Below are 27,528 nucleotides of genomic sequence, written 5' to 3' on the forward strand. Positions count from 1 at the left end.
ATTGCAGTTTTAAAGTTCAGAAGCAGGTAGATATAAATGCTTTATTCTAAAAGAATAAAACCAAATTATTTTAGTAAAATGATCTGATACCTATAGAAACAGTTTTTAATGAGATATTTTTCTGTGATTGACCTTTGACATTGTTACACACTGCACCTTTAAATTGGCTGTATTTCTACCGGAGCAGATCTTCCTGCAGCAAACAGGACACAGGACATGTTCTCAGGGGCTAAAAGCACAAACTAAGCTGAAAACGTAAGGGGGGGAGTAGTTTCTTTGAAAACTAACTGGTTGCTGGGTGAGTTTCTGACACAACCAGACTGCTCGTGCGAAAAGCTCACAGCCTCAGCATTAGGTAAATCCTCAGGATGGCTCCTGGTTTTTGCAGGCTGATACGCTTACAGACAAATCAGACTGGTCTTTGAGGTGTTCCTCATCCTGTTAACAGCATTCATATCACATTCCCTCTTTTGCCCAGGTGTTACAAGAGATTGTAAGGAGTCGAAAATCCTATTTTCTGGATGAATCTTCTGCTCTGAATGTGAACGCATACATATATATATATATATATATATATATATATATATATATATATATATATATATATATATACGCTGTGATTGATGGCTTCGCTTCGGATCAAATTAATTCCAAAGCACACTCTCAAACTTCCGAGGGACCCAGTTCTCATCCTACAGATGGTTTAAATCACTCTGGTTGCTCTCCATTTCACTTCCTAGCCTTTGTGTGAAACTCAGGAAATTTACAGCACCTGTGTTGCCTTCACTCCGAGTCAAATAGCATGTGGCGGTAATGACTTGTAACCTGCCTTCGTCTGAGGATTTTGGGGACAAATCAGCCACTTTCCTTGAATGTGCACAGCGGCCCAGCTTCCATCATGTCCACCTGCACATAAACACACTGGAACCAAGCTTGCTCAATCTGTTTCTGATGATTGTGCAATGACACTGTGGGAGTTCAGGCACCATCTTAAAGTGTAGACCGGGACCCAAAATCCATCACAGGCCTGCTCCAGTAATAACCCGACTGCTTCCATGATTTAGCAAGCCACAGTATTTCTCATTTTGATTGCAGGGTGGCCACTTTTAAGAGCGTGGCCTCCATCTGCGAGTGTCTCCAGTCTCGGGTCACTGGTGTAGAATGGTTTTAGGTTACCGATGGTCCGTGTCTGATTGAAGCACATCCTTTCCAGTGAAGATTCGAGCTAAAAAAAAATAATAGGTCCAACACTAAAACTTTTTGGGGAAACATTGTCTTTGTTGGTTCATTTCTTTCTGAACTGCAATACTTTTTATACTCATTAGAGCTCCCCACTTGAACTTGAACTTGTTTACCGGCCTCAGGAGAAAGAAAAGCTGTTCCAGGGAGTGAGCAGTGCAACTGAGTTCACTGTGGCAGCACAGTTAATACGTTCGTGATGGTCCATTTCTGACCTGTGCAGTCCTGAATGGCCAGCTGGAAAGTGAACTCTGACTGTCTGCTCTCCACCAGCTCCAGACATCGCTGAGAATCTATGTTCTGGATGGATCCACCCTGAAGAAAGACAAAAAAAAAAAAGAACAAAAGAGAGAAAACATTCAGAGTCCTTCTCTCAAGCAACAAAATCTTTCACTTGGTACTTGCAGGTTTTAGATGTGTACATACAAAGATTACATTTATGTACACTTTTTTTGGACATTTTGCAGGACACAGATTGGTTTTATTTCCTCATGAAGTCATTCAGTGAATGACAGAACATCTGACAAGGACATCAGACTGGACAGGACAATGAAATCATTGCAGAATTCATACAAACAAGCAAAGATAACGTGGGTGTGTAAGAAATAGCCAAGTGTTCCATTTATAGAGTGAATATATCTTGCAAAACAAACTGTATGACGCACTTTCTGGAACCTAGAGAGTGAAGTTATTTCACGCTGAGGATGTTTGTCACAAAGATCCATCTTTAAAGATTTTTATAAGGACTGTTTCATTAAAGTCAAGCAGCTTAAAAATGCTTAGCTGGTGATGGGATGAAACTCCTCTCAGAGGTGAAGTGAGTGTTAGAGCCACAAAAAAAAAAAAAAACAAGAAGAAAAAACAGGATGGTTTCTTAGTAAGATGGTGTTTTTCTTTGCTTTGTAGATCTAGATCGGGGTTTTCAAACTGTCCTGCAGACTTCTCCAGAAAACTTGATCTAAATAACACGGATTCAACAAGTTCTTGTTAAATTCTACACAATGAACCAATAATTTAAAGGAGTCATAACCTGGTCTTTTCATGTGCCCACTGTCCTCTATTGGTTTTTAAATAACTCTTTAAAAACTTATTAAACAACAACAAAAAAAAAAAGATAAAAGTGCTTTTTCTGACACTTTATTCATAATAAACATTTTCTCGCAAGAATTCACACGAGATTTTCATCAACCTCGACATCGATTAAAATAATGTTAATGAGGGGCTCGCTGATTGATCGCTGGAAGTCCAGAGTCGGCAGGGGGGCGAGGCCAGTAGCCTCCATGCTAAAAACATTAGCGGCTAGTGATAGCAGCTAACCCGACAGCAGCAGCTTTCTGAATTCAGCATTGATGTCTGAACCGGACTCTGAGCCTGAGAGAGAAGATACCGAGATGGTGGAAGGAGCACGTTTACAACAAACTGTCTCTGAATGGTAAAGTCCTCACTTTGTGTCTGCTCGCCTTGCCTGTTCAGATAGCATGTTGACAACGAGGCATGTCGTTCATGTTAATACGTCTCAGTTTTATGGTGGACCGTTTTTTAAACAATAGATGTACTTTTTAACACAATCCGAAGTTACAGATGTAAAAAATGAAATGGATGTTGACTGAACCGGTTGGTATGTTCAGTGTCCAGCTGCCGGCCGGTCTGCATGCAGATAAGCACACACACATTTTAACCACACGAACTTCACAAAGCTGCGCTTTTTATTGAGGTTTTATTTACAGTCACGTGTTTTTCTAAATTAATTAGCTTATTTATATTTCCCGTTTTAGCCAGGAGTGTGAAAAATGTCGTTATGTCAACATGACAGATCTCTGGTTGATGCAACCACTGATGTGGGCTGCTGTATTACTGTACAGATAAATAACATGAAGTCAGATATCTTGTATCATTGATCAGGCTTCCTGCTGACTAATATCTCGTGTTTTATATATTCCAGCATCACTTACCATCTATTATGTTGGTCTAATTGTTTGTTAAGCTGCACATGCCAACAGAAATAGACAGCAAGATATTATTACTGTGCTTAGAAAATAAAATCTCTCTTTTCATTTCCTTAGGTGCTGAGAAGGATAAAGCAGGTCCAAACTGCTCCTTCTGACCCAACATCCTGGCGTGGAACCAGTCTGCTTCAATGCTTTTTCATTACAAAATGCAGGAAACATTTATAAGCAGGATTATGTACATTTACCTGTCGGAGAGAAGGAGGCAAGTTTCTCTTCAATGCCCAAAAATTCAGAAATAAAGCTAATCAAATGGCAAATAACTGTAAAATAACTGTGATTATTAATGTTCTTGCTATTTCATATTACATATAACAAATAGTAACTTTGCTGCAGTCACTTAGGACCATAGCAATTGAATTAAAGTAAATACACAACTTTACCACATGCAAATTTATGCATCTGACTTTTGAATGTAAAATGTAAAGCTGAAGTAAAAAAATACAGCTCTTTAAAAACACAATATCTTTATTAGTGTACAGAAATAAAACCAATGCTCATTTTCAATGTAATAAAATAAAAATGATCATTTTCATTCTTAGTTATTGATTCTGTTAACACAGTAGCTGAGTTTTCTGGGTTTTATGTGGACTCTCGTGGTTCTGGAGCCGGATGAGCAAGCCTCCACAGCACTCTTCATCATCATCATCATCTTCCTCCAGACTGGCTGAGATGTTACCTTCACTGCTGCCGTCTGGGTTCCTTTTCTGCACAGAACCAGATACTGACATCAGAACAAGCTTCCATTAAGAATGTATATGTGTTTGATTTATTATCATTTTCTGTATGTAAAATTAATGAAACAAACGACAAACCTGTATTTCTGAAGAGAGGGTGGAAAGTCCTTGATGACAGCTGTGTTCCAGTTGTTGCCTGCATTGTAGGGTCAGTCTGCTCCAACACCAACTTTTAGACATCAGTAGACCGCATGGCGTGAGATGTGCTGGACTAAAATCTGCAAATACAAGTTATAAAAATATCAGCACATAAATAGATTGTAGGTGCGAATAGCTGCAGTTTAAGAGTAATCAAATATTGTAATACAAATAGATCAAATCAAACTTTATAAAGCACTTTCATGCCAAAGGCAACACAAAGTGCTTTGCATACTTTTATTTTTAAAAAGCTGATTAAATAAGTCAGGTTTTCACACACCGAAATATTAACATAGAAAATTAAAAACACACTCATTTTATTTCCCACAGTTATACACAGACACGATTTTCCCTAACCTCTGTGTCTTCACTGCATGTAGATAAAATAAAACATGTCTTTTAGATCCATCATACCAGGAGTCAGACCTCCATATCCACAGAGGCTGCAGCTGCAGATATTAATCCTGCACAGCTCCCATTTTACAAACATGACGTAAAGATGTCAGGAGGAGGACGAGGATTGGATATAAAATATCCTCCCTGCCGATATCCTATAGGTGCCAATGTCAGACTACATGATGGTCACCTTGTTAAATTATCATTATGATTATTACAATTGTATGTCATGTTGGGGAGAGCAAGCTACATCCATCATGAGTACTTACTGTGTGGTAACAGGCGTGAAAAATAATAAATAGAGAAGTCATTTACAAACATTTACGTGGCAGAGCATAGGAAAATAAAACCTGGGGCTCATTTGTACGCCGCAGGACGTTAAACCTCCAGGCTCGTCCCGTTAGCATTGCCGTTAACATTAGCCTTATCGTCCATCCATCCATCCATCCATCTTTTGCCGCTTATCCGGTCGGGTCGCGGGGGCAGCAGCCTAAGCAGGGAAGCCCAGACTTCCCTCTCCCCAGCCACATTTGCCAACTCTGCGGGGGGGATCCCGAGGCGTTCCCAGGCCAGCCGAGAGATGTAATCCCTCCAGCGTGTCCTGGGTCTTCCCCGGTGTCTCCTCCCAGAGGGACGTGCCTGGAACACCTCACCAGGGAGGCGTCCAGGAGGCATCCTAACCAGATGCCCGAGCCACCTCAACTGGTTCCTCTCGATGCGAAGGAGCAGCGGCTCTACTCCGAGCCACTCCCGGATGACCGAGCTCCTCACCCTATCTCTAAGGGAGAGCCCGGCCACCCTGCGGAGGAAACTCATTTCAGCCGCCTGTAAACGAGATCTCGTTCTTTCGGTCACGACCCACAGCTCATGACCATAGGTGAGGGTAGGAACGTAGATCGACTGATAAATCGAGAGCTTCGCCTTCTGGCTCAGCTCCTTCTTCACCACGACAGACCGGCGCAGAGCCCGCATTACTGCAGACGCCGCACCGATCCGTCTGTCGATCTCACGCTCCATCCTTCCCTCACTCGTGAACAAGACCCCGAGATATTTAAACTCCTCCACTTGAGGCAGGACCTGACTCCCGACCCGGAGAGGGCAATCCACCCTATTCCGGCTGAGGACCATGGTCTCAGATTTTGAGGTGCTGATTCTCATCCCAGCCGCTTCACACTCGGCCGCGAATCGCTCAAGCGAGAGCTGGAGATCACGACCAGATGAAGCCAACAGGACCACGTCATCCGCAAAAAGCAGGGACCCAATCCTGAGGCCACCAAGTCGGATCCCCTCAACCCCTCGGCTGCGCCTAGAAATTCTGTCCATATAAGTTATGAACAGAATCGGTGATAAAGGGCAGCCTTGGCGGAGTCCAACCCTCACCGGAAACGAATCCGACTTACTACCGGCAATGCGGACCAAGCTCTGACACCTGTCGTACAGGGACCGGACAGCTCGTACAAGGGGGTCCGGTACCCCATACTCCCGGAGTACCCCCCACAGGAGCCCCCGGGGGACACGGTCGAATGCCTTCTCCAGGTCCACAAAGCACATGTAGACTGGTTGGGCAAACTCCCATGCCCCCTCCAGGACCCCAGAGAGGGTATAGAGCTGGTCCACTGTTCCGCGACCAGGACGAAAACCACACTGCTCCTCCTCAATCCGGGATTCGACTATCCGGCGGACCCTCCTCTCCAGGGCCCCTGAATAGACCTTACCAGGGAGGCTGAGGAGTGTGATTCCCCTGTAATTGGAACACACCCTCCGGTCCCCCTTCTTAAAAAGGGGGACCACCACCCCAGTCTGCCAGTCCAGCGGTACTGCCCCCGATGTCCACGCGATGCTGCAGAGGCGTGTCAGCCAGGACAGCCCCATAGCATCCAGAGCCTTAAGGAACTCCGGGCGGATCTCATCCACCCCCGGGGCCTTGCCGCCAAGGAGCTTTTTGACCACCTCAGCGACTTCAGCCCCAGAGATAGGAGAGTCCACCCCTGAGTCCACCAGCTCTGCTCCCTCATGGGAAGACGTGTTGGTAGGATTGAGGAGGTCTTCGAAGTATTCCCTCCACCGACCCACAACGTCCCGAGTTGAGGTCAGCAGCACCCCATCTCCACTGTACACAGTATTGATGGAGCACTGCTTCCCCCCCCCTGAGCCGCCGGATGGTGGACCAGAATCTCCTCGAAGCCGTCCGGAAGTCTTTCTCCATGGCCTCGCCGAACTCCTCCCATGCCCGAGTTTTTGCCTCGGCAACGGTCGAAGCCGCATGCCGCTTAGCCCGTCGGTACCCATCAGCTGCCTCCAGAGTCCCACAGGCCAAGAAGGCCCGATAGGACTCCTTCTTCAGCTTGACAGCATCCCTCACTGCTGGTGTCCACCAACGAGTCCTGGGATTACCGCCACGACAGGCACCAACGACCTTGCAGCCACAGCTCCGGCTGGCCGCCTCAGCAATAGAGGCACGGAACACAGCCCATTCGGACTCAATGTCCCCCGCCTCACCCGGGACATGTTCGAAGCTCTGCTGAAGGTGGGAGTTGAAGCTCGCTCTGACAGGGGACTCAGCCAGACGTTCCCAGCAGACCCTCACAACACGTTTGGGCCTGCCAGCTCTGACCGGCTTCCTCCCCCACCATCTGAGCCAACTCACCACCAGGTGGTGATCAGTTGACAGCTCCGCCCCCCTCTTCACCCGAGTGTCCAAGGCATGTGGCCGCAGGTCCGACGATACGACTACAAAGTCGATCATTGAACTGCGGCCCAGGGAATCCTGATGCCAGGTGTACATATGGACACTCTTATGCTGGAACATGGTGTTCGTTATAGACAATCCATGACGAGCACAGAAGTCCAATAACAAAACACCATTTGGGTTCAGAGGGGGGGGACCATGCCTCCCAATCACTCCCCTCCAGGTCTCACTGTCATTGCCCACGTGAGCATTGAAGTCCCCCAGCAGAACAATGGAGTCCCCAGAAGGAGCACCCTCCAGCACTCCCTCCAAGGACCCCAGAAAGGGTGGGTACTCTGAACTGCTGTTCGGTGCATAAGCACAGACAACAGTCAGGACCCGTCCCCCCACCCGGAGGCGGAGGGAAACTACCCTTTCATCCACCGGGGTAAACCCCAACGTGCAGGCACCAAGCTGGGGGCTGATGAGAATGCCCACACCTGCTCGGCGCCTCTCACCATGAGCAACTCCAGAGTGGAAGAAGGTCCAGCCCCTTTCGAGGGTACTGGTTCCAGAGCCCAAGCCATGCGTCGAGGTGAGTCCAACTATATCTAGTCGGAACCGCTCAACCTCGTGCACAAGCTCAGGCTCCTTCCCCACCAGAGAGGTGACATTCCACGTCCCTAGAGCCAGCTTCTGCAGCCGGGGATCGGACCGCCAGGGTCCCCGCCCCTTGCTGCCGCCCAGCTCACATTGCACCCGACCCCTACGGCTCCTCCCGCAGATGGTGAGCCCACGGGAGGTGGGGCCCATGTAACCCTTTCGGGCTGAGCCCGACCGGGCCCCATGGGCGAAGGCCCGGCCACCAGATGCTCGCTCTCGTACCCCGCCTCCAGGCCTGGCTCCAGAGGGGGGTCCCAGTAACCCGCGTCCGGGCAAGGGAACATTCATGCCCAGGTTGGTCGTCATCATAGGGGTCTATGAGCCGTGCTTGGTCTGGTCCCTCCCCTAGACACCTGTTTGCCATGGGTGACCCTATCAGGGGCATAAAGCCCCCGACAACATAGCTGCTAGGATCTTCGGGACGCACAAACCCCTCCACCACGATAAGGTGATGGCTTATCGTGATTAGCTCAAGTCACGTCTGTCCCGTTAGCATTGCCGTTTGCTTTAGCCTTATCGTCCTCAGTTCAAGTCACGTCTGTCACACAAAGCAGAACATTATAGCAGTAGTGACACTTACCGACTGCATTGATGCTGAGCCTCTTAAAGTTGCAATTGCCCCTCTGTCCAACTGAGTTGATGCCGTCTTCACCTGGTATTTTCCCAAATGTTAGCAAAATGTTTGGCACAAACAGGCCGCAGCCGGCAGAGATGCAGGTGCATTATCAGCAAAAAATAATGTAATCCATCTGTCCCTGGTAGTTTGGTCCGCTGATGAAGGGACAGAAAAAAAAACCTGCCGATGTTGGTTTTGCTAACAGACAAACCGAGCAGTGGACATGATCGCTGCTCGAACATCTTTACACAGCTTGTTGCTAATAGCAACTGAGGCAGGTCCAGCAGGTGTATTTAGGCTGGAAAAGGGGCTGGTTAATGCAAATAGAAAATAAAGAAAATGCATTTGCGAGACTTCAGCCTTGCGGCCAGTTTTGCTGCAAACAAAGTGTCCAGACGTAAAAACCTGGCCGTCTTCAACAGAAAGGCTTCCGGGGATGTTACCACTTCCGCCCAACACTAATACACACGTTTTAAAAAGTGCAATTTCCGGGTGATGACTCCTTTAAGGATAACCCTCATCCTTCAATTGTTCCAGTCAAGGACAGACTGGCATTCAGGGATACCAGCAGCTTTTCAATTCAATTCAATTCAATTCAACTTTATTTATATAGCGTCAAATCACGGCAATGCCATCTCAAGACGCTTTACAGACAGAGGGGAAAACATAATGAAGGCCAATTCATAACAGCCTATATAAGGAAACCAACAGATTGAGTTGAGTCCAACTCAATCTCCCATCCTGAGCAAGCACACTTGCAACAGTGGGAAGGAAAAAACTCCCTTTTAACAGGAAGGAAACCTCCGGCAGAACCTGGCTCAGGACAGGCAGCCATCTGCCTCTGCTGTGTGGGGGGAAGAGGACAGAAAGACAACAGACAACAGGAAGTGCTACTCCCGGCCAGGGAGACCTGCTGAGACAGGAGACATACATGTTAATGATGCAACACTGTTATGGGGGGGAGGGGGGGGGGTAAAAGAAAGAGATAAAGAGAAAAAGAAAGAAGCTCAGTGTATCAGGAAATGTCCCTCAGCAGTCTAAACCTATAGCAGCATAACTAACGGATGCTAACCATCCCTAGCTATAGGACTTATCAAAAAGATAAGTCTTCAGCCTAGTCTTAAAGGTGGGGAGGGTATCTGCTTCCCTAACACTAACTGGGAGCTTATTCCATAAGAGAGGGGCCTGATAACCAAAGGCTCTGCCTCCTGCTCGGCTCTTTGAGACTCTAGGAACCACAAGTAAGCCTGCAGTCTGCGAACGAAGTACTCTACTTGGTATATAAGGAACAATGAGGTCTTTGATATATAGTGGTGCCTGGTTGTGGAGGGCTTTATATGTAAGGAGAAGGATTTTAAATTCTATTCTACATTCAACAGGCAGCCAATGAAGAGAGGCTAAAACTGGAGAAATATGATCTCTCATGCTGGTTCTGGTCAGGACTCTGGCTGCAGAATTCTGGATCAGCTGAAGGCTTTTCAGGGCATATTTAGGACAGCCCAGTAATAGAGAGTTACAGTAATCTAGTCTCGAAGTAACAAAAGCGTGAACCAGTTTTTCTGCATCACTCCGAGACAGAATGTCCCTAATTTTGGCTATATTACGTAAATGAAAGAAGGCTGTTTTAGTAACCTGCTTAATATGTGGGCCAAAGGACAGGTCAGGGTCAAATATTACTCCAAGGTTTCTCACTGTAGCACTGGAAGCTAAAGTAATGCCATCCAGGTTCATTACAAAACCGGAAAATTTAGCTCTGAGTTTTTCAGATCCAACGAGAATTACTTCAGTCTTATCTGAGTTTAAGAGGAGAAAATTTCTAGACATCCAAGTCTTTATGTCTATGAGACAATTTTGTAGCCTATTGGGCTGATTTGTTTCATCTGGTTTAAAGGATAAGTATAGTTGAGTATCATCTGCATAACAATGAAAGTTTATTCCATGCTGTCTAATAATTTTGCCTAAAGGGAGCATATATAGCGTGAAGAGTATTGGTCCAAGTACAGAACCTTGAGGAACTCCATGACTTACTGTAGTTTGGGAGGAGGACTTGTCATTTACATGAACGAACTGAAGTCTATCAGATAAATATGTTTTAAACCAGCTTAACGCTGTACCTGTAATTCCAATCACCTGTTCTAGTCTTTGTAACAGAATGTTATGATCGACTGTATCAAATGCAGCACTTAAGATCAAGGAAGATAAGTACGGACACAAGTCCTTTGTCTGAGGCCATAAGAAGGTCATTAGTAACTTTCACCAATGCTGTCTCAGTACTATGATGAGCTCTAAATCCTGACTGAAACTCCTCGCATAAATTATTTCTGCTCAGGTGGGCATGTAGCTGAGCGGAAACTATTTTCTCCAGAATTTTGGACATAAACGGGAGGTTAGATATAGGTCTATAATTTGCTATCACCTCTGGATCCAGAGATTGCTTTTTAAGTAAAGGCTTGATTACAGCAGTTTTAAATGATTGTGGTACATATCCTGTCACTAAAGACATATTGATAAGATTTAGTAGTGATGTATTAATTAAAGGGAAAATGTCCTTAAAGAGGCTCGTTGGGAGAGGGTCTAAGCTTTTCCATATGGTGCTTTTTTTTTTCTTTTTTTCTTTTTTTTCCCCCTTAGATAAAAGACTGCCAAATGTCCAAAAATGATGGACATGTCTGCAACAGTACCAGCTGTCCTGGGTGATGATGATAAGTGATGAAAACATGTCAGTTAAACAGCCGTTTCATTACAACGATGGTTCGTCTCCTTACGTCTCTGAAATTAGTTGATGACATCAGAGTTTCCACCAGGAGTACATCTGGTTAACTGGGTTTGTTAACTGGTTATGTTCCTGGGTAAACCAGCATATCTTCCTGAAAGAAACCATCCTAATCATTTCTAAAAGCTAACAATGAGTCTGCAGCTTTCTGATCGTTTTCTTTTGGTTGGGATTTAGATACTTTTGGCAGCTTCTGTGTGAGAGTTTATGAGCCATTTACAGAAAGAAAACAACTCAGATGGTTCTTTTATTTACATTTTTGTTCACATGTTCATAATGTCTCTTAATTAATGAATAAAAAATAAAAAAAAAACCTCCATTCAGTCTATAGTTGCTTTGCTGCTTTATACATCGTGTTGGAGGATAGATTTTCATTTCATAAACAAATCACACTTTTTGGAAGAGTTTTATGCAAAAATGCCCAAATTTGATACTAAAGATCTACTATCCTAAAGCTTTCAGATGCATCCCTTGTCCAACACACTTTAATGAGAGAAATGGCTCATTGTCACACCCCTGTGGAGCTGAATGACATATGGATGAGGGAATTCAGCCATTTGGTTGAGGTGTGTCAGAGAAGGGATGCATCTAAAAGGATCAGGATAATAGATATCAAGGAGCAGGCATGGTCAGCCCTGATTAATGCACCAGCAAGGAGCTTTCTTTCAAGACTTTTGAACCAGAGGTGAAACCTCCTCAAGATTTAAGGGGTCCATCTGTCTTCACAGAAGCCGTCTTCTGGTTGTGACTTAGTGAGTATCAAGAATTAAGATGCTTAGAAAACCAGGAAAACTGTAAAAACATGTGCCTGTTAACCCCAACTGACCGTTGCTCCTGGTTGGGATTGCACTTGGTGCTGGAGCTGACCTCTAATTACAGCATGTCAATGAAATCCCTTTCAGCTCAAAGCTGAAAATCCCACAGAGGGTTTCGCCAGCACTTTGACACCGTGGGGACCACAAACAGCTGAGTCCAGTTAAAACAAAGCACACAGCGTAAACACCTGCTTAAATGAAGGGTAAATTCTAGGGGTGGGAAAATCGAATCGAAAAATCGGAAATTGGGATTTTTTTCTTCACAATTTTAAAATCGATTTTTTTAAAAACAAAAAATCGATTTTTTTTTTCCAAACAAATAAAATTAATCCACTATAAAATTTTTGTCATTTTCATTGGTTTTATTGATCTTTTTACTCGTCTTCTTGGGCATTAGAGCAGCAGAATGATGATCTGGCTACTGTGTTGTTTTTTCCTCACTGAAATCAAGAAAAATTACTAGCAAAAAGAAGTTTTATTAAAAAAAAAAGAAGTTGTTTTTTAATTACAAAAATCATCAAGGAAACAACAACATGGAACATGGTGTACAACATGAAAGCATGGAAAACAACATGAAAACATGGAACATGGAAAAAAACATGAAAACATGGAGCATGGTGAACAACATGAAAACATGGAGGAATTTTGAGAATCGCAATTTAAATCGAATTGGCACCCAAAAAAAATCGGAATCGAATCGAATCGGGACAGAAGCATATCATCACAGCCCTAGTAAATTCATAACAAAACAATGTAGTAATACCAAGTAGGCCATATTTACCCTCCCAGTGAAACATAACCTTTTTGATGAAAGCTCTGATCTCTCCCATCATGCAGCCCGCAAGCTGCTGGACCTGTGTTCCAAAAGATATAAACCAGTTTACAGCCCAGCTTTCATGGACAGCTGGGATATATTTGACCTTGTGTTTGGGATTTCACAGCCTGTGATCACAAATTACTCCCAGTTTAATGCTGCAGACTGGCGGCAAGAGTCCAGACTGCGGCTGCTGCTCTCCTGCTTCGTCTTGTGTGAAGTCTTTCATTTCACATGACAATGAGCAAATTCTGCGTGGAGCGGATTCATGTAGCCTGGAAAAAAATGTAATGAAACTGACATTTTATAGGAAAATGGGGCTTTTGTTTGAATGAATGAAAGCAATGCAATGTGCAAACATGAGCAGGATTTAGCTGCAGCAGAGAGATGATGAGCCAGCACCTCTTTTCTTCACAACTTCAGGTGTGGCTGAATAAATTAAAATGATAAAGCCGAGGCATAATGCAAAGGTTTATTCACTGCTGCTGCAAGTTGGCAGGGTGCAGGACAGCACAACACCTGGAATTTCTTTTTTTTCTCTGGGGTTTATTTAAATGTTTTTCAGAATGTTTAACTCCAGAATGTGCAATAACAATCTCGGTTCAGAGGTAGCAGATTTAAAATATAGGCTTGAATACTGTGATGATCATTTTTATGCACAGAGTTGTAGTCTGAAATATATATATATAATTTATTGATACCATAACAGCCACTAAGACTTCTCAGATTATCTGGTTTGCTTTCAATTCCAAGAGTTAAAACCAAACCAAAAGGAGAATCAGTGTTTAATTTTTACACTCCTTATATCTGTAAAAAAAAAAGTAGAGGAAAACCTGAAATCTGCTCCAAGGAACTACTATATCTGATCAAGATAGAGAGTTGCCTTGATTGATAATGATGGTGATTTTCCTGTGTTGACATTCTCATTGTTTGTATTCCTTCGGTCATGTACAGCACACTGGGCTGCCTTACACATGAATCATGCTAGTCCTCGCCTCCTGAGCCCACTGCAACTGTTTCTCTTTGTGAGAGTTGTTTTACGATGTTTAAACTACTGAGTTACGCAGAACTGCAGCAGGAATAACAAGCATGGAGAAGTTGTTGGGACTGCATACAACACAATACCACTTTATTGATTATGCACTTTAAAAACAACAATGTTGACCAAAGTGCCACATTGTGGGGGGTTAAAAAAACCCCCAGAATAAATAACATTTACAAGGACAATTAAAAAGTTACAGTCAGTTAAAAGCAATCAAGAATAAAAGCAATCAAATTAAAACAATGGAAATAAAATCAGATCTAAAAAGTCAACTTGTTGTGCAGAAAAACAAGCCAGCTTAAACAAATGGGTCTTTAGTAAAGATTTAAAAACAGATACAGAGGAGGCTTGTCTATTATGTAAAGGAAGCTCATTCTACAGTTTAGGTGCTGCCACCGTAAAATCCCGGTCCCCTCTGAGCTTCCGTTTCGTACTCGGTACAGACAGAAGTAGTTGGTCAGCTGACCTGAGAGACCGAGAGGTTGTGTAGGGATGGAGGAGTTCAGAGAGGTACCATAGAATTGAGAGAAGGTCCATCGTTCTATTTAAGGGGAAGATAAATCTGGCAGTCATCTGCATAACAATGAAAGGAGATGCCATGTCTCCTAAGAATTGAGCCCAAAGGGTGTAAATATAAAGAAAATAAATCTGGACCCAAAATGGATCCCTGTGGGACTCCATTTGCTAGTGGAGCACAGGGGGACTCATGGTCTCCTAGACAAACTGAAACACTTTGGTCTTTTAAATAGGACATGAACCATTCCAGAGCCACACCTTTTATGCCGACACATGTTCCAAACGTGTTATTAAAATATCACGATCGACCGTATCAAATGCAGCAGTTCAGTCCAGTAAAATAAGGATCACACAGTCACCGGAGTCACATGATAAAAAATAATCATTAAAAACTCTCAGAAGTGCTGATTCAGTACTGTGCATTTCTTTAAAATCTGACTGAAAAGTCTCAAGAACATCATCCTCCTGTAGGTGGATAATCATCTGATTATAAACGATGTTTTCCAAGACTGTAGATAAAAAAGGCAACTTGGAAATCTGCCTAAAGTTTGCAGGGACATTTACATCAAGCTCAGGTTTTTAGAGAAGAGGGTGTACGACAGCATGTTTAAACATTTTGGGAGCCACTCCTGATGTTAGACTGGCATTAATGATGCTTAAAATTAATGAGCCTAAAGTAGGAAAAAGCTCTTTCAACAGGCGTGGGGGAACGGGATCATGTGGAGAACCTGACGGCTTTAGGTCACCCATCACTTTCTGTAGCTGATCAAGAGTGACATGTTCAAACTGGTGGACAACAGCAGAACATGTAGGCAGATCTGAGGGGTCAGATGTGGGCAGTATTATCTGTGCCCTTGCTTAAGCTACTTTGTATATGAAAAAAATGTAAAAACCTTATGCACATTTCAAAGGAGGGCTCACAACAGGAAGTCTGAGGGGCATTAAGAATAGTCTCAATTGTCTTAAACAATATGCAAGGTTTATGACTATTTGAAAGGATAATATTAGCAAAATATTTCCTTTTTGCTTCCTTTACAGTGGACTGATATAAACCCAAACGATCCCTTAAGATTTAGAAGGAGACCTGTAAATGATCTTTTTTCCATTTTCGCTCAGTACGGCATTCGTGCCTCGTAGTATGTGTCTCATCACTTAAACCAGGCTTTTGGTTGCTGGTCTTTAGTGGGGCCACAGTGTCCAGAACAATCTGGCAAGTGTCGTGCAACCAAGAGCTAAGTTTGTCTACATTGTGCAGGGCACCAGGGAAAATGTACTGATCAAAACGGGCAGAGAATCTAGCGGGAGTGGAAGGGTTAAAAACACATAGTGCTGAGGATGAGTGCACGCCCGCATAAACATCAGCAGCTTCAAACACCATCTTGTTGCTTATCAGTGGCTTCTTATAGGCTGCTCTTAATAGAACATATTTGCCTGATTAAGACTTTTTTTCATATGCCTTTATCTGAACACACTCATTTGCTTTCTGGACCACGCATACGGTAGCATTCAGAATTATTCAGCCCCCACTGCAAATTAGGTTCATCGGCAAAATGTACAAACTAGCAGCTGTCTGCAAGATCCATTTGAGAAGCTCAACACAACTAATATCATACGTAAGTTCTTCAAATTGGACAGAAAGTGACATTTTTAATGAAATCAGCAGCCTCAAAATGATTCAACCCCTTCAGTCCGAGCATTTTTAGTACTTAGTAGAGCAGCCATTTGCTTTTATGACCTGCTGCAGATGTGCTGCACAGCCAGACACCAGCTTCTGGCAATGTTTCTGTGGAGTCTCAGCCCATTCTTCATGGGCAAAGGTCTCCACTGTGCTAATGTTCTTGGGTTTGCATGATGCAACTTACTTAATTAAATTCAACCAAAGATTTCCAGTGGGGTTCAAGTCAGGTGACTGCAGTGGCTGCTCTAATATCTTCAAAGACTTCTTTTGCAACCAAGCTTTGGTCCAACAACACCCAAACTTCAGCTTTCTCACAGACAGCATCACATTTTCTGTCAGGATTTCATAATGCTTGACTGAATCAATCTCCTCTTCCACACGTTGGAGGTTTCCAGTAGCAGAGGAAGCAAAGCCGCCCCAGAGCATCATGGATCCACCGCAATGCTTCGCTGTAGGTAAGATGTTCTTTTCAGCATATGCTTTGTTCTTCCTCCTCCAGACATACTGCTGATCTAGAAGCCTGAATAGTTCCAGTTTGTTTTATCACTCCAAAGAACATCATCCTAAAATTAATGCAGCGTTGAGCAACTTGGAGAGACTTTTTCTTGTTCTTTTTGGGTCAATAGGGGCATATGTCTTGGACTTCAGGCATGGAGCCCTCCAATGTGTACTGTGAAAACTGAAACCTCAGCGCCTGCTGCCACCAAGTCTTGCTGGAGGTCTTTTGTAGTCAGTCGAGGGTTTTTGACCACCTGCCTCCTCAGGAATCTGGTAACAGCCACTGAAAACTTCCTCTTTCTGTCACGACCAGGGGGCGGAGCCACTGTTCCTTCAACTGGAAACTTGCGACCTACAATATCTCTAGGGACATTGAGTGCCTTGACTATCTTTTTGGGTCCTTTTCTTCTGACAGTTTTAGACATTTGTCTTAGTCGCTCTAACATAAACTCCAACATCCCAGTCAACAATGCAGGTATTTAAGTTGTTCCATCTCAAGCCCAATTGATGCTACTAATGAAAATCTTGATATGTATGTGTTCCACTGTGGACTTCTATTTGGGCTGTTGAATAATTTTGAGACTGCAGTGACCATTGAAAGTGGCATTTTCTATTGTGTTGTGTTGAACTATTGTGACAAAGCCCCGTTATCACAGACCCACCCACAACACCCACACCCACCTGCCTGCATGAGTTATGGACTGTTCTCACCTGCAGATCTCCGTAGCCACTGCCTGCCAGTCAAATCACCTGTCAGTGCAATAATTGTTAGGGATGCAAATCTAATAGTTCTGTTACTGGGCTAGGGTTACGGGAGGGGAATCTATCGGGTTGTCATCCATTGTCAGCTGGGGGTAAGTGCCAAACAGATTCCATGGTTTCACGACGTTTATATGGCCAGAAGATGTTGCAATGTGGCAGTGACGTCACCTTCATCACGTCACCATCACCCACTAAATGCCAAATTGCACCTGAATGATCTGTTTGTTTCTATGTAGTTTCAAATGTGGGAAAGGGTGATGATTACAAATGTATATTTATGGAGTTTGTTTTGCTGTGGAGATTTCGGAAAAGACCACTTATTTGTTGTAATCAACAAGTTCCTGTTGGGGGTGGGGCTTTGTATAGAAAAGATGCCCATCTCAAGGTTGTTGGTGTGGCAATTTAGGAGTATAGAACATATGACAGAGTGTGTTGTTGGAGCTGGAGATCGTTTGGATGCAAGATCATTGTAAATATTGTACATTTTGTACATATTTTCTCACTGTAAATATTGCTGCAGATTGGTGGATTTACTGGGAGTTCAATAAAACCACCTCAAACCAAGTCCCGACTGCGCCATATTTTTAGGGAACTACCATGGATCGCGTCACAGGTATTTAAATGGTTCTTGTTTGATTTGTTTATTGCAAATAGTTGCTAGTTTGTACATTTTGCCTATGAACCTAGTTGGCAGTGGGGGTTGAATTATTTTTAATACTACTGTATATAGTCATGGCCCCCCGAAGACTGCTGGGATAGGCTACAGCTTCCCCGCGACCCTCAATTGGACTAAGCGGGTAGGATAATGCATGGGTATGCAGTTTCTGAGAAAAGGCCTACAGAACAGGCACAGGCATGAAAGAGTTGACTGTCTGTAAAGGGTATGCACAGATCAAAACAAATCTCCAACCTGCGTCTTGGTAACATTTTATTTGGTCACGTAGAAACGTCTACAATTGTCATTCAGCTTTGAGCCATATGGCCGAAGTTATTTCATTTAACTGGCTTGAAAGAAGCACACGTTTGATGTGTGGAACACAATGAGCGCTGAGTTATTTAATTTGCTGGCGTTCAGATGTTTTGGCAGTACAGCTGATGAAATATCTAGGCCAATAAAGCTGACTGAAGTCAAACGAACTGGGAGACACAGAGGAAGACAGCACAGGAATGCAGAATATGCTTGCGAATGTGTGAATGCTTTCTACTTAATGTTTGCACATTGTTTCAATGTCACTTTAAATAAGAGGCTTACTTTACTGTTGCTTAATATGAGCCTTTACTTCTCACTTTGTATGTGTGTGTACATCTCAGTTACTTGAACAACAGGCTGGCACCGATACTAGGTCCTTAGTTATGTGGCAAGAGGAGTAATATGCTTTAATGAGCTTGAGCCCCGTGAGAGGGGAAACTAAACTCATTTGTGTCAAACTCAATGTGTATTTTAGGAAGGCTGCTTTGCTTTAAAAGCAATATGCTTTACATCTCCCACAATTACACACACACACACACACACACGCAGAGGAATTGCGGTGAGCTGAGCCTTGCGAACTGAGTGTATAAAACCGAAACACAATGAGTTTTCCTGTTAACCCTCAAATGGTGGGCTGCAATAGTAGAACACCGAAAGGAAAAAAGCTGACCTGTGTTTAACAGAAACACACTTGTGTTCTCCTTGAGGCTTTCTGTGGACTGCAAACATATTGATCTTTCCAGCTTGTTGGTGTATGCAGCTGTTTTTGCCCACTGGGGAACGCTGGGAAAGCGCCCATCAGTAGGAGTGATAGTGTCTAGAACACATGTGCGTGATCTATCATAAGCATCCATACTCACACAGGGAGATGGAGAGAGGAGTCTGAAGTTCACACATGAGATCTACTGATTATTTATACGTACCAGCGACCCCCAGGCGGACCGCTGTAACGACAGCAGGCATGGCTCAGATCACTTAAAAACACTGAGATTATTTAATCAAAGTAAAAGACTCGCCAGTTCTCAGCTGCATCTCAGCTGTTGAAGGTAATGAAACTTTTTTAATTTTAATTAAGAGCCTGGAAAAGCATTAGGGAGTTCATCATCATATAATCATATAAGTTAATCATATAAGTGTGGTGCATCAACTTTCAGCTCACTTTCCCTAAGCAGACTGTCAGCGTGAAGCCATATACTCTAATTAATTAAATATTCCATGTGGTGAAGGAAATCTTTAATAAGAGAGCAGAAGAGGCCAAGATCACCGCTGTTCCAGCTTTCAATCTACTTTTTGATGCCAGCATGTCACCTATTATCGTCAATTTAATATCTAGGTCAGAGCCTTAAGATCAACCTGCCTTATCAAAAGCACGAAGTGAAGCCGCTGCTCCTGCTGACTCATTTATTATGACTAATTCATTGGAAATGACTTGAGGTGTTTGTTATTCTAGTGAAGGAGCTCAGAGTGAAATGACGGATCCATTTCACTGGAAAACATGCTTATGTCACCAAACCAAGCCCAAGTTAAGCTCATTTTCTATACTAAAAACCAGATAGTAATAATAATAATAATAATAATAATAATAATAATAATAATAATGTGAAATAAATCTGTAAATCATTTGTGGTGTGAAAAATAATAAAAACATATTTTTTGTTAATTTCATTATATACGGAATTTTGATTAGAATAAAAATCATTTCCAAAAAAATTTAAAAAACTGATCTAAGGTGACATAAGAGCTGTAAAATGAGCTTGCAGACCTTTTGTTTGCGCAACTCATTCGGGTTAAACTGGATCAACGTTTCTGACATAACTACAAATAAAATTAAAATAGTTGTCAAAACCTGTTAGACAAACCAATGAAAAAAGAGAAAAGGTGTTTTCATCTTCTTCTGCAGGATCTTTAATACTATACCAACCTGAAACAGACTAATCTAAATGTGATAAGCAACAAGGAGTAATGAAGATAAAACTTATCAAAAGCCCCAGGTAAAGGGGAAAAGCCAGTGTGTGAGTTCAGGGCTCATTTAACTGTGATTTTACCTCCTGGAGTTGCGTTCACTTGTGTTTTTTATGAATATTAAGCCACCAGCGGTGCAGCAACAGCTACGTTAACAGGAAGCAGAAAGCTTTTATAAAACTGCTCCTTCGTCTACGCAGCAGTGAAATAAGGTTAACACCTTCGCAAAGCCTTCAGCATGTAAATAAACCTACTGTAAACAAATGCAGGTTTGAATCGCAATTATTGTGATGGATTCAACTTAGATTTAGGCCAATATTTCTCTCTTAGTGTGGACATGTAATGGATTGTTAATAGCTGTCCAAAACTTGGAAGAAAAACACATCACTGGCAGGTTTTAAAACTGCATATCTGTTGTGAAAAGCTGCTGCTTAACGTTATTGCATTGCAGAAAATATCTGTCCATCAGTTCATCAGAAACCCACAGAGCTCAGCACTACTGGATCTGACATTTTCATCATCATTTTCTGTTGCAGCTGGTTGCTAATGGGACATTAAATCGGCATGACTCAGTCAGAGAGGCCTTCACTTTGTGGTTTTCTGTACATCAGTACAGACAGACTTAAAGTCCATTAAAGTCATCACAATCATCTTTTTTTCTGTCATTTCTCCTGAAAACTGCTCCATTGGCTTTCTACAAGTCTACGACCTCCTGAGTGACTCCCAACAAATGTACTTAAAAGTCTGAACTCCACCTCTGGGCTATCCTGAAGAGTGCAGCTCATACTGAGGATGCAGAGGCCGAATTAGTGAATAAATCGAAATGCACACATTCCCACAAATCATCTTTCTACTCACATATGCGCGCACGCACACACACACACAGACAAACATTTGGCATTTTCCCAGCGATGTGTCCTTGGTTCTGCAGTGAGCTCGCTCGTCATTCTGCAGAGTGCAGAGTTGGACTGCACTATTGATTCCCTGCTATTAAGGCTGGAGCACTTGTTAATCAGTCGGTCAGACAGCCAGTCAGCCATCAGACAGCCAGTCAGGCAGTTGGGATGGTAAGTCAGGCAATCTGTCAGCTGGACGCTCAATCATAAAGTCATTCGTGTTGAGTTAAAGCATCCAGCAAAGACAAAGAGCACAGAGTAGTGCTGCAGCATCCTTTAAGTGAATGTGAAATGCAATTAATCTAAAAGCTGAAATCCCATTTTCACGTTAATGTACACTGATAAAGCCATTAAAAGGTGCTCAATGTGGAAACAACTGTTTATAAATGGACATTACAGCCCTGGGGCCAAAACTACGGTGGTCCTGAAGTGTTAGAGAAATACAAACGCCGCATGAAAAATACAAACGCCAAAGCAGGAAAACAAAAGACTTCTTTTTGACACCACATTTCATGGATGAGAAGTGAAATACTTTGGAAAAGTTGGAGACGTGAGACAAACATTAAGTGTAGACGAAGTTTACTCATTTCTGTTTGCGCTAATTTAAATGCCGTGAAGCCTGACATAGAAGTAAAGAGTTATGTTGCTTTTGTATTCATGTTGCAGCTTTTTGCAGAGAGATGCAGCTCACAGGATGGATCTAGTAGATAAAAAAGTGACATTAAACATTAACTGCATTTCGTATTATAAAACAAGTACAATTCCTCATTTTCTAATATTAACTTCAGGATTTCATGTTTTTATGTACAGCACATCCGTCAACAGGTTGTTGATAAAAGGCTTTATAAATAAATATAAATTGACTAATGTGTTCAGTTGAGTTGACAAATGTTTTTATGTTTAAATATAAAACATTTCCAATGGAGGGGGATAACTTGTCATATATTTGACATCTTACTGAATAAATCTGACTTCAGTTTGGACGATAAAACGACTCCTTCAGCTGCATATGAGATTTCTACACAGTTATGGAAAACCTACATTTAAACTAACTTCTTGCTCTTTAAAAGTGACTCTAACCGTAATGTGAAATACTGTATTTTTCATTTTCAGACACCAGGTCCTGTCATTAAATGTTTTGTGGTTTAGTAGATAAACTATGAATTGTAGATTGTAATGATGTATAAATGACTTAATAAAGTAAATAGTTGAAACCCTACTTTTCTTGTATTTCTTTACACAAAATCCAAGGGAAAAAAATAGATTTTTGTTATTTTTATATCATTATGCTATTATTGCTCATGTTTAGCTCACTAGGGGTCAAAATGCAGCGTGTGTGACAGCTGGAGTCGGACGTCTCTGGTTTAAAACGGAAAAGTTTCCGCTACAGCTGTCATCACAACTGGAAAACATGAATGATGCTGGTGTTGTAAACCTGTTGAGATACTTTTCACTCTAATTCCACTTTTTACATCTTTTGTTGGTTCGAGCCCAGACTACACACGAAGGTGACTCATGTCCTATCCTAGCAGGACAAGCCGTTACAAAAGAGCAACCCAGAGCCCCTAAATGACCAGTTAGTGAAAGCAGAGCCAAGAAAAAAAGTGATCATTACCTTCGCCTCCACCCACTTCAACAAAGAAACCAGAAGCAAAAAGAATGCGAAGAAAAATAAGTAAATGTTAGTGTTGCTTTTTATCATTGGAGGGAGCAAGAAAGAACGGAAATGTGTTCAGAACTTGCTTCAGTCTGCAGCTTTTCTTCACTGCTGTAGATACAGTAAATATTGTAGCTTCAACTTTTCTTGCAACTATTTTTCAGCTAAAAACCCGAGTCAGTGATATAAGCTGCAAATGACTGCAGCTGACAACATGAAAATGAGGATCACTGATGATTTTCCAGTCACAATCCAGTCAGTGGTGAATAAAACACCAGCAGAACTTCAAAAACCAATTTCAGCATCATTGAACTGTCATGGTGACCTTAAAAGCCAGCTACAGTTGAACTTTCTCAATTAGAATAAAATAGGACTGAAGTCCTTTAGTGTGGAAGATCAAACCCGCCTGACAGTTTCGATGGCACTGGAGGATTCTTTGGCTCCATACAGTGTCTCTGCTGGACAACTCAGACTTTTGACAGGTCTTTTACGGCGGATGAAGGCAGCTTTATCTAACTAGCTACCTACTCAAAGATCTGGAAAAAGTTATTCAGGCTTATCACGTCTTGACTGGATTGCAGCAATGCATCGCTTTGGTATTTCTACCTCTGCACTGTTCATAAACTGTTAAAAATTATGCAACTTGGCTTTTAACCAGTCTGAACAAATATGAACACGAAACTCTGGTCTTGGCATTTCTCCAAAATCTCTTACTGTATTTATTTTAATACAAAAAAAATCATGGAAATAAATAAATGGATTGGCTCCACCTTATTTCACAGATTTTATTAGGGTGCATGCACATCAGGAAAGTCCGCTAGGCTGAGTCTGATTGGGGACTTGGCTCAGTTGTCGGGGTATGTATATGGAGCTGGATTTGTGTTTTTATTCAATGCCAGAAAATATGAAATCTGGGAGGAAAAGGGAAAAAAATGAAAGTAATTCTTTTCACACTAGCAAAACATAATATTTGATAGTAAACAAATTGTTTTGTGATAAAGTATTCTGTCATAGAATATATATATATATATATATATATATATATATATATATATATATATATATATATATATATGTATATATATATATATATATATATATATATATATATATATATATATAAGATCGACATTTAAAATGATATATATTGTAAAAAAAACAACAACATTGTTCACTCTAAAATATACATTTTTCTGTCAGAGTGAAAACTTTACTTTAAGTTCTATCTGAGGGTGAGTGCTTGCTCCTCTTTGTGTTGGTCCTGTGATGGACTAGTGACAACTGTCCAGGTTATGCTCATTGCTCTTATAGTTACAGGTAGTGTAGCCAACCATTACCTATGTAGCAATGGGGATGTTACCTGATGAGATGTACCTCGCTCTATTTCTCTAATGTATTAATGCATAAATAAATGCCAATATTGCCGTCTCTAACTTATTTCTTTTTGAATAAGTGCAATTGTACATGTTGATCTGTCTTTCCTGTCGTCTCCACCCCAACCAGTCGAGGCAGATGGCTGCCCTCCCTGAGCCGGGTTCTGCCGGAGGTTTTCTTCCTGTTAAAGGGGAGTTTTTTCCTTCCCACTGTCGCTGCATGCATGCTCAGGATGGGGGATTGGATCGAAGTCATGACTCGATGCAATCAGTTGGTTTCTCTGATAGGATATGTATGATTTGGCTCGAATTGATGTGTATGTTGATTCGTGTATGTAAAGTGCCCTGTGACAACATTGTTGTGAAGTGGCGCTCAAGAAATAAAGCTGAATTGAATCAGAACCTGTCTCTATTCACTGATATAAAGTGGAATTAATTAACAACATGTTTCCAGGTAAACCTCAATTCTAAATTAGTATTCCCCATAAACCCTCATGAGAATAATGTTTAGAAATATTTAATCCCATATGATCAATTCTGAATTTAAAAAAACATCATGTAACTGTAGCCCATACCTGGTACATTTTTTTAGCTGATTGGTTCCCTGTGATTTTGGCATGCGACATGTTAGGGACTCTGTTAGATCTTCCGTACAGCATGTATCACATTCTGCCCCCTGTACAGTGGGCTCTAGTCAAGAAGATGTTGAAGTCACACTACTGACAGCTAATTCATCATCAGATTTTCATCCTGTCTCTTCTCTGAGCTCTCTCCAGCCACTAAAAGTCAGTGAGATGTTGACTCTCTTTATGTTGAATCTCTTGCTCTGGCACTTGCTCTATTTCTGTTCCTGGCGTCCTTCAATGGACGGATCCTCTTGCCATTTCCAGCCAGTTGGTTGATATCAGATTGTGCCTCTTGGTGCCAACCCATTAAGCACACCACAGCTGTCATGAGATGATCGGGTTGGAAATGAAATATTTACGTGTGGTTTGTCAGCCTCAGGATGCTGCCATGACAACAACGATGACATCAACAGGAGTCAGAAGTACAGAGTTTTAAATATACGTTACAGAGCTTTAGCATTTTTCCCAGTGACACGTTCCCTTAATCAATTCTTTATGTGTTAATTCGTTATTCATCTTGCATCCTTCCTGTACTGTGAACTATCTCCAACTAGCAAGACAGTTTTATCTTGACTCGTTTTTTTTCCGGCTGGTGTCTTTATATCTGTTTGCTAGCGTGTGAAGTGAAACTTGGCTGCAACGTCATGTGGTGTCCTGGATGAAAAAGTTATACAGGACAGTTTCTCGGCCACAGGAGGCTGGTAGGTAGCGAAGGCTAGATGTCACTGTGCTATCAAACAAGTCAGGAATGCAGAGTTTTAAGGTTGGAAAGTTACCTCATGTGTCTTAAAGGGCAGAAAAGTATTTGCTGTTTCTTTATAAACCCTGTAAATTCCTGTACAACTTAAAACATGATTTAAATAGAAAATAAACTCCACCTTTTGAAACTCTGGCCTCTTGTGGTGAAAACCTTTGACACCCAAATCCACAAAAACTTTCTTTAATAATAACGATTTAATGACCATTTTCTTTTCTTTATCATCTTTAGTCAAAAAACAGCTTGCTTAGATTTAGGCATAGACTGAGATTTAGATTAAATACATAGATATTTAAAAACACAATTGGCTCAATGTGCAGCTTTTACCTTCTCACTTTTCCATCCACCTAAAACTAGATGTATGAATGTGAAATACCACCTCTTACATTGTCTGCAAACCTTCTCCTTGAAATCTGTGTGCAATGCTGAATTACTTTAATGAACAAAAACTCTGAAAATGCCCGATACGCTAACTTGCAAAAAAGAACAAACAAGGTTTCTCATGAAGCCCGCAGCTGCAAGATTCTTTTTAAAGTAGCCATAAAGGGACTATATCTAGTTTTCTGAGCTTTCTGCAGTGTTATAGAGTTATATACTCATTGGACATATGAGCGGCATAGTTTTTTTTAAATTTTTTTATTACCTAAATGCATATTTATTCCAGCACGCACTACGTTAGGTTTCCATGGTGAAACGATTGGTTTTAGAGAGTTTTTTTTACTTCAAAATTTTAGTGACTCAGTGATTGGTCATCTTCTCCAAGTTGTGCACGTTCACAAAAAGAAAGCCACTCCCACCTTCACTGCTCAGTATAACTACTCCTAGCAGCTGACCAATCAGACGCAGCCTGCAGTCCGGCAGGGGGCGGAGCTTTCTCTGTTGGCTTGTTTCTGGCAGAGGCTGATCTGAGAGGATGAATACAAAATGAATGAAGGAGTTTGTGAAAAATGCTTGATGATTTCTTGCCCTTCTGGATTCGCATATTACAATAAATTTCACTGAAATGTGCATAATAGAGCCACTTTAAACAACTTGGATATGTTAAACTCATGATACTCTTATCTAACAGGCAGGAATGCAGGAATATTTCAATAACTTAGATTTACTAATAACGTCAGTTGCATCGTTTCAACAATGAAGCCACAGCTGTGTTTGCAGAATGTGAAAAAAACATGAGCTGGTATGTGCGGTGTTCACAACTTGTAGAAAGTAGGTGCCTGTTGGGGAAGACCTATAAATTACTGATTACAATGAATTGAACATGACTCAACATCTGTGAAACTGTACTGAGATCTTTTATAAATATTGTGGATTAAACAGCATTAAATTTGCAAAAGAAATGGAAGATTATCTAAATCTGCCATGCAGGGAAAGATGTAAAAACATGACAAGAGAGCTGCTCCAAAAACCCGGACAGGCTGTCAATGCGACACTCGCCTCTCAGTTTAGGTTAATAGAGAACATTGCGATCAATAGAGAAAAGTGCAGTTTCTCCTGAAGTTTTGGGTTTGATCTCATTTGAAAGTAAACAATTCGGGCTCAGGAAGTTCCCCGAGTGGGCCGGACCTGATGATTCTCCCCTGGCTTTGCAGTAAATCAAATAAAACGTGGCAATGTGTTCTGCATTGAAAATAGAATTTTTTTTTATTGAGTTCCTTGCAAGTAATTGGTGCCCACAAAGGGCCAAATAAAAGCAGTATTACAGTAAAGGTGGATGTCAGAAAACTCACCTGCATCACAAAACACCATCTGATCCAGGTAATAAAGCATAACCTGCTGGTGGTTAGGTTTTTGTGAATTTCTTTATCTCTCTCTCTCTCTCCTGATGGCTGCTCCCACAGGGGCGAGTGTAGTTCAATATTGTAAAAGATCTACACATCAATAATTCAGTAATACAGACTGCACACTTCACATGAAATGCTACCT

The 27,528-nt window shown here is 42.0% G+C and overlaps 1 protein-coding gene across 2 annotated transcripts in view; it reads right to left on the reverse strand.

Annotated features, from left to right (window-relative positions):
* Positions 1–1,407: 1,407 nt before the first annotated feature.
* The window catches only part of galnt18a (UDP-N-acetyl-alpha-D-galactosamine:polypeptide N-acetylgalactosaminyltransferase 18a), a gene marked incomplete at its 3' end in the record, with an annotated part of 247,101 nt that continues 220,980 nt past the window's right edge, over positions 1,408–27,528 (reverse strand). Inside the window, exons 11-12 of one of the 2 annotated variants that reach the window (XR_013771649.1) lie at positions 4,061–4,200; positions 3,821–3,952 (exon numbers count right to left, since the gene is read on the reverse strand). Coding sequence is in view for 1 of the 2 variants with exons in the window: in XM_079256126.1 (XP_079112252.1) it covers positions 1,408–1,554 (147 nt within the window). Of the gene's footprint in view, positions 1,555–3,820; positions 3,953–4,060; positions 4,201–27,528 lie in introns of those variants that run through there. The other variant, XM_079256126.1, reaches the window with a different exon arrangement.

This window comes from Telmatherina bonti (genome assembly GCF_933228915.1).
Source record: "Telmatherina bonti genome assembly, chromosome: 2".
NCBI lineage: Eukaryota > Metazoa > Chordata > Actinopteri > Atheriniformes > Telmatherinidae > Telmatherina > Telmatherina bonti.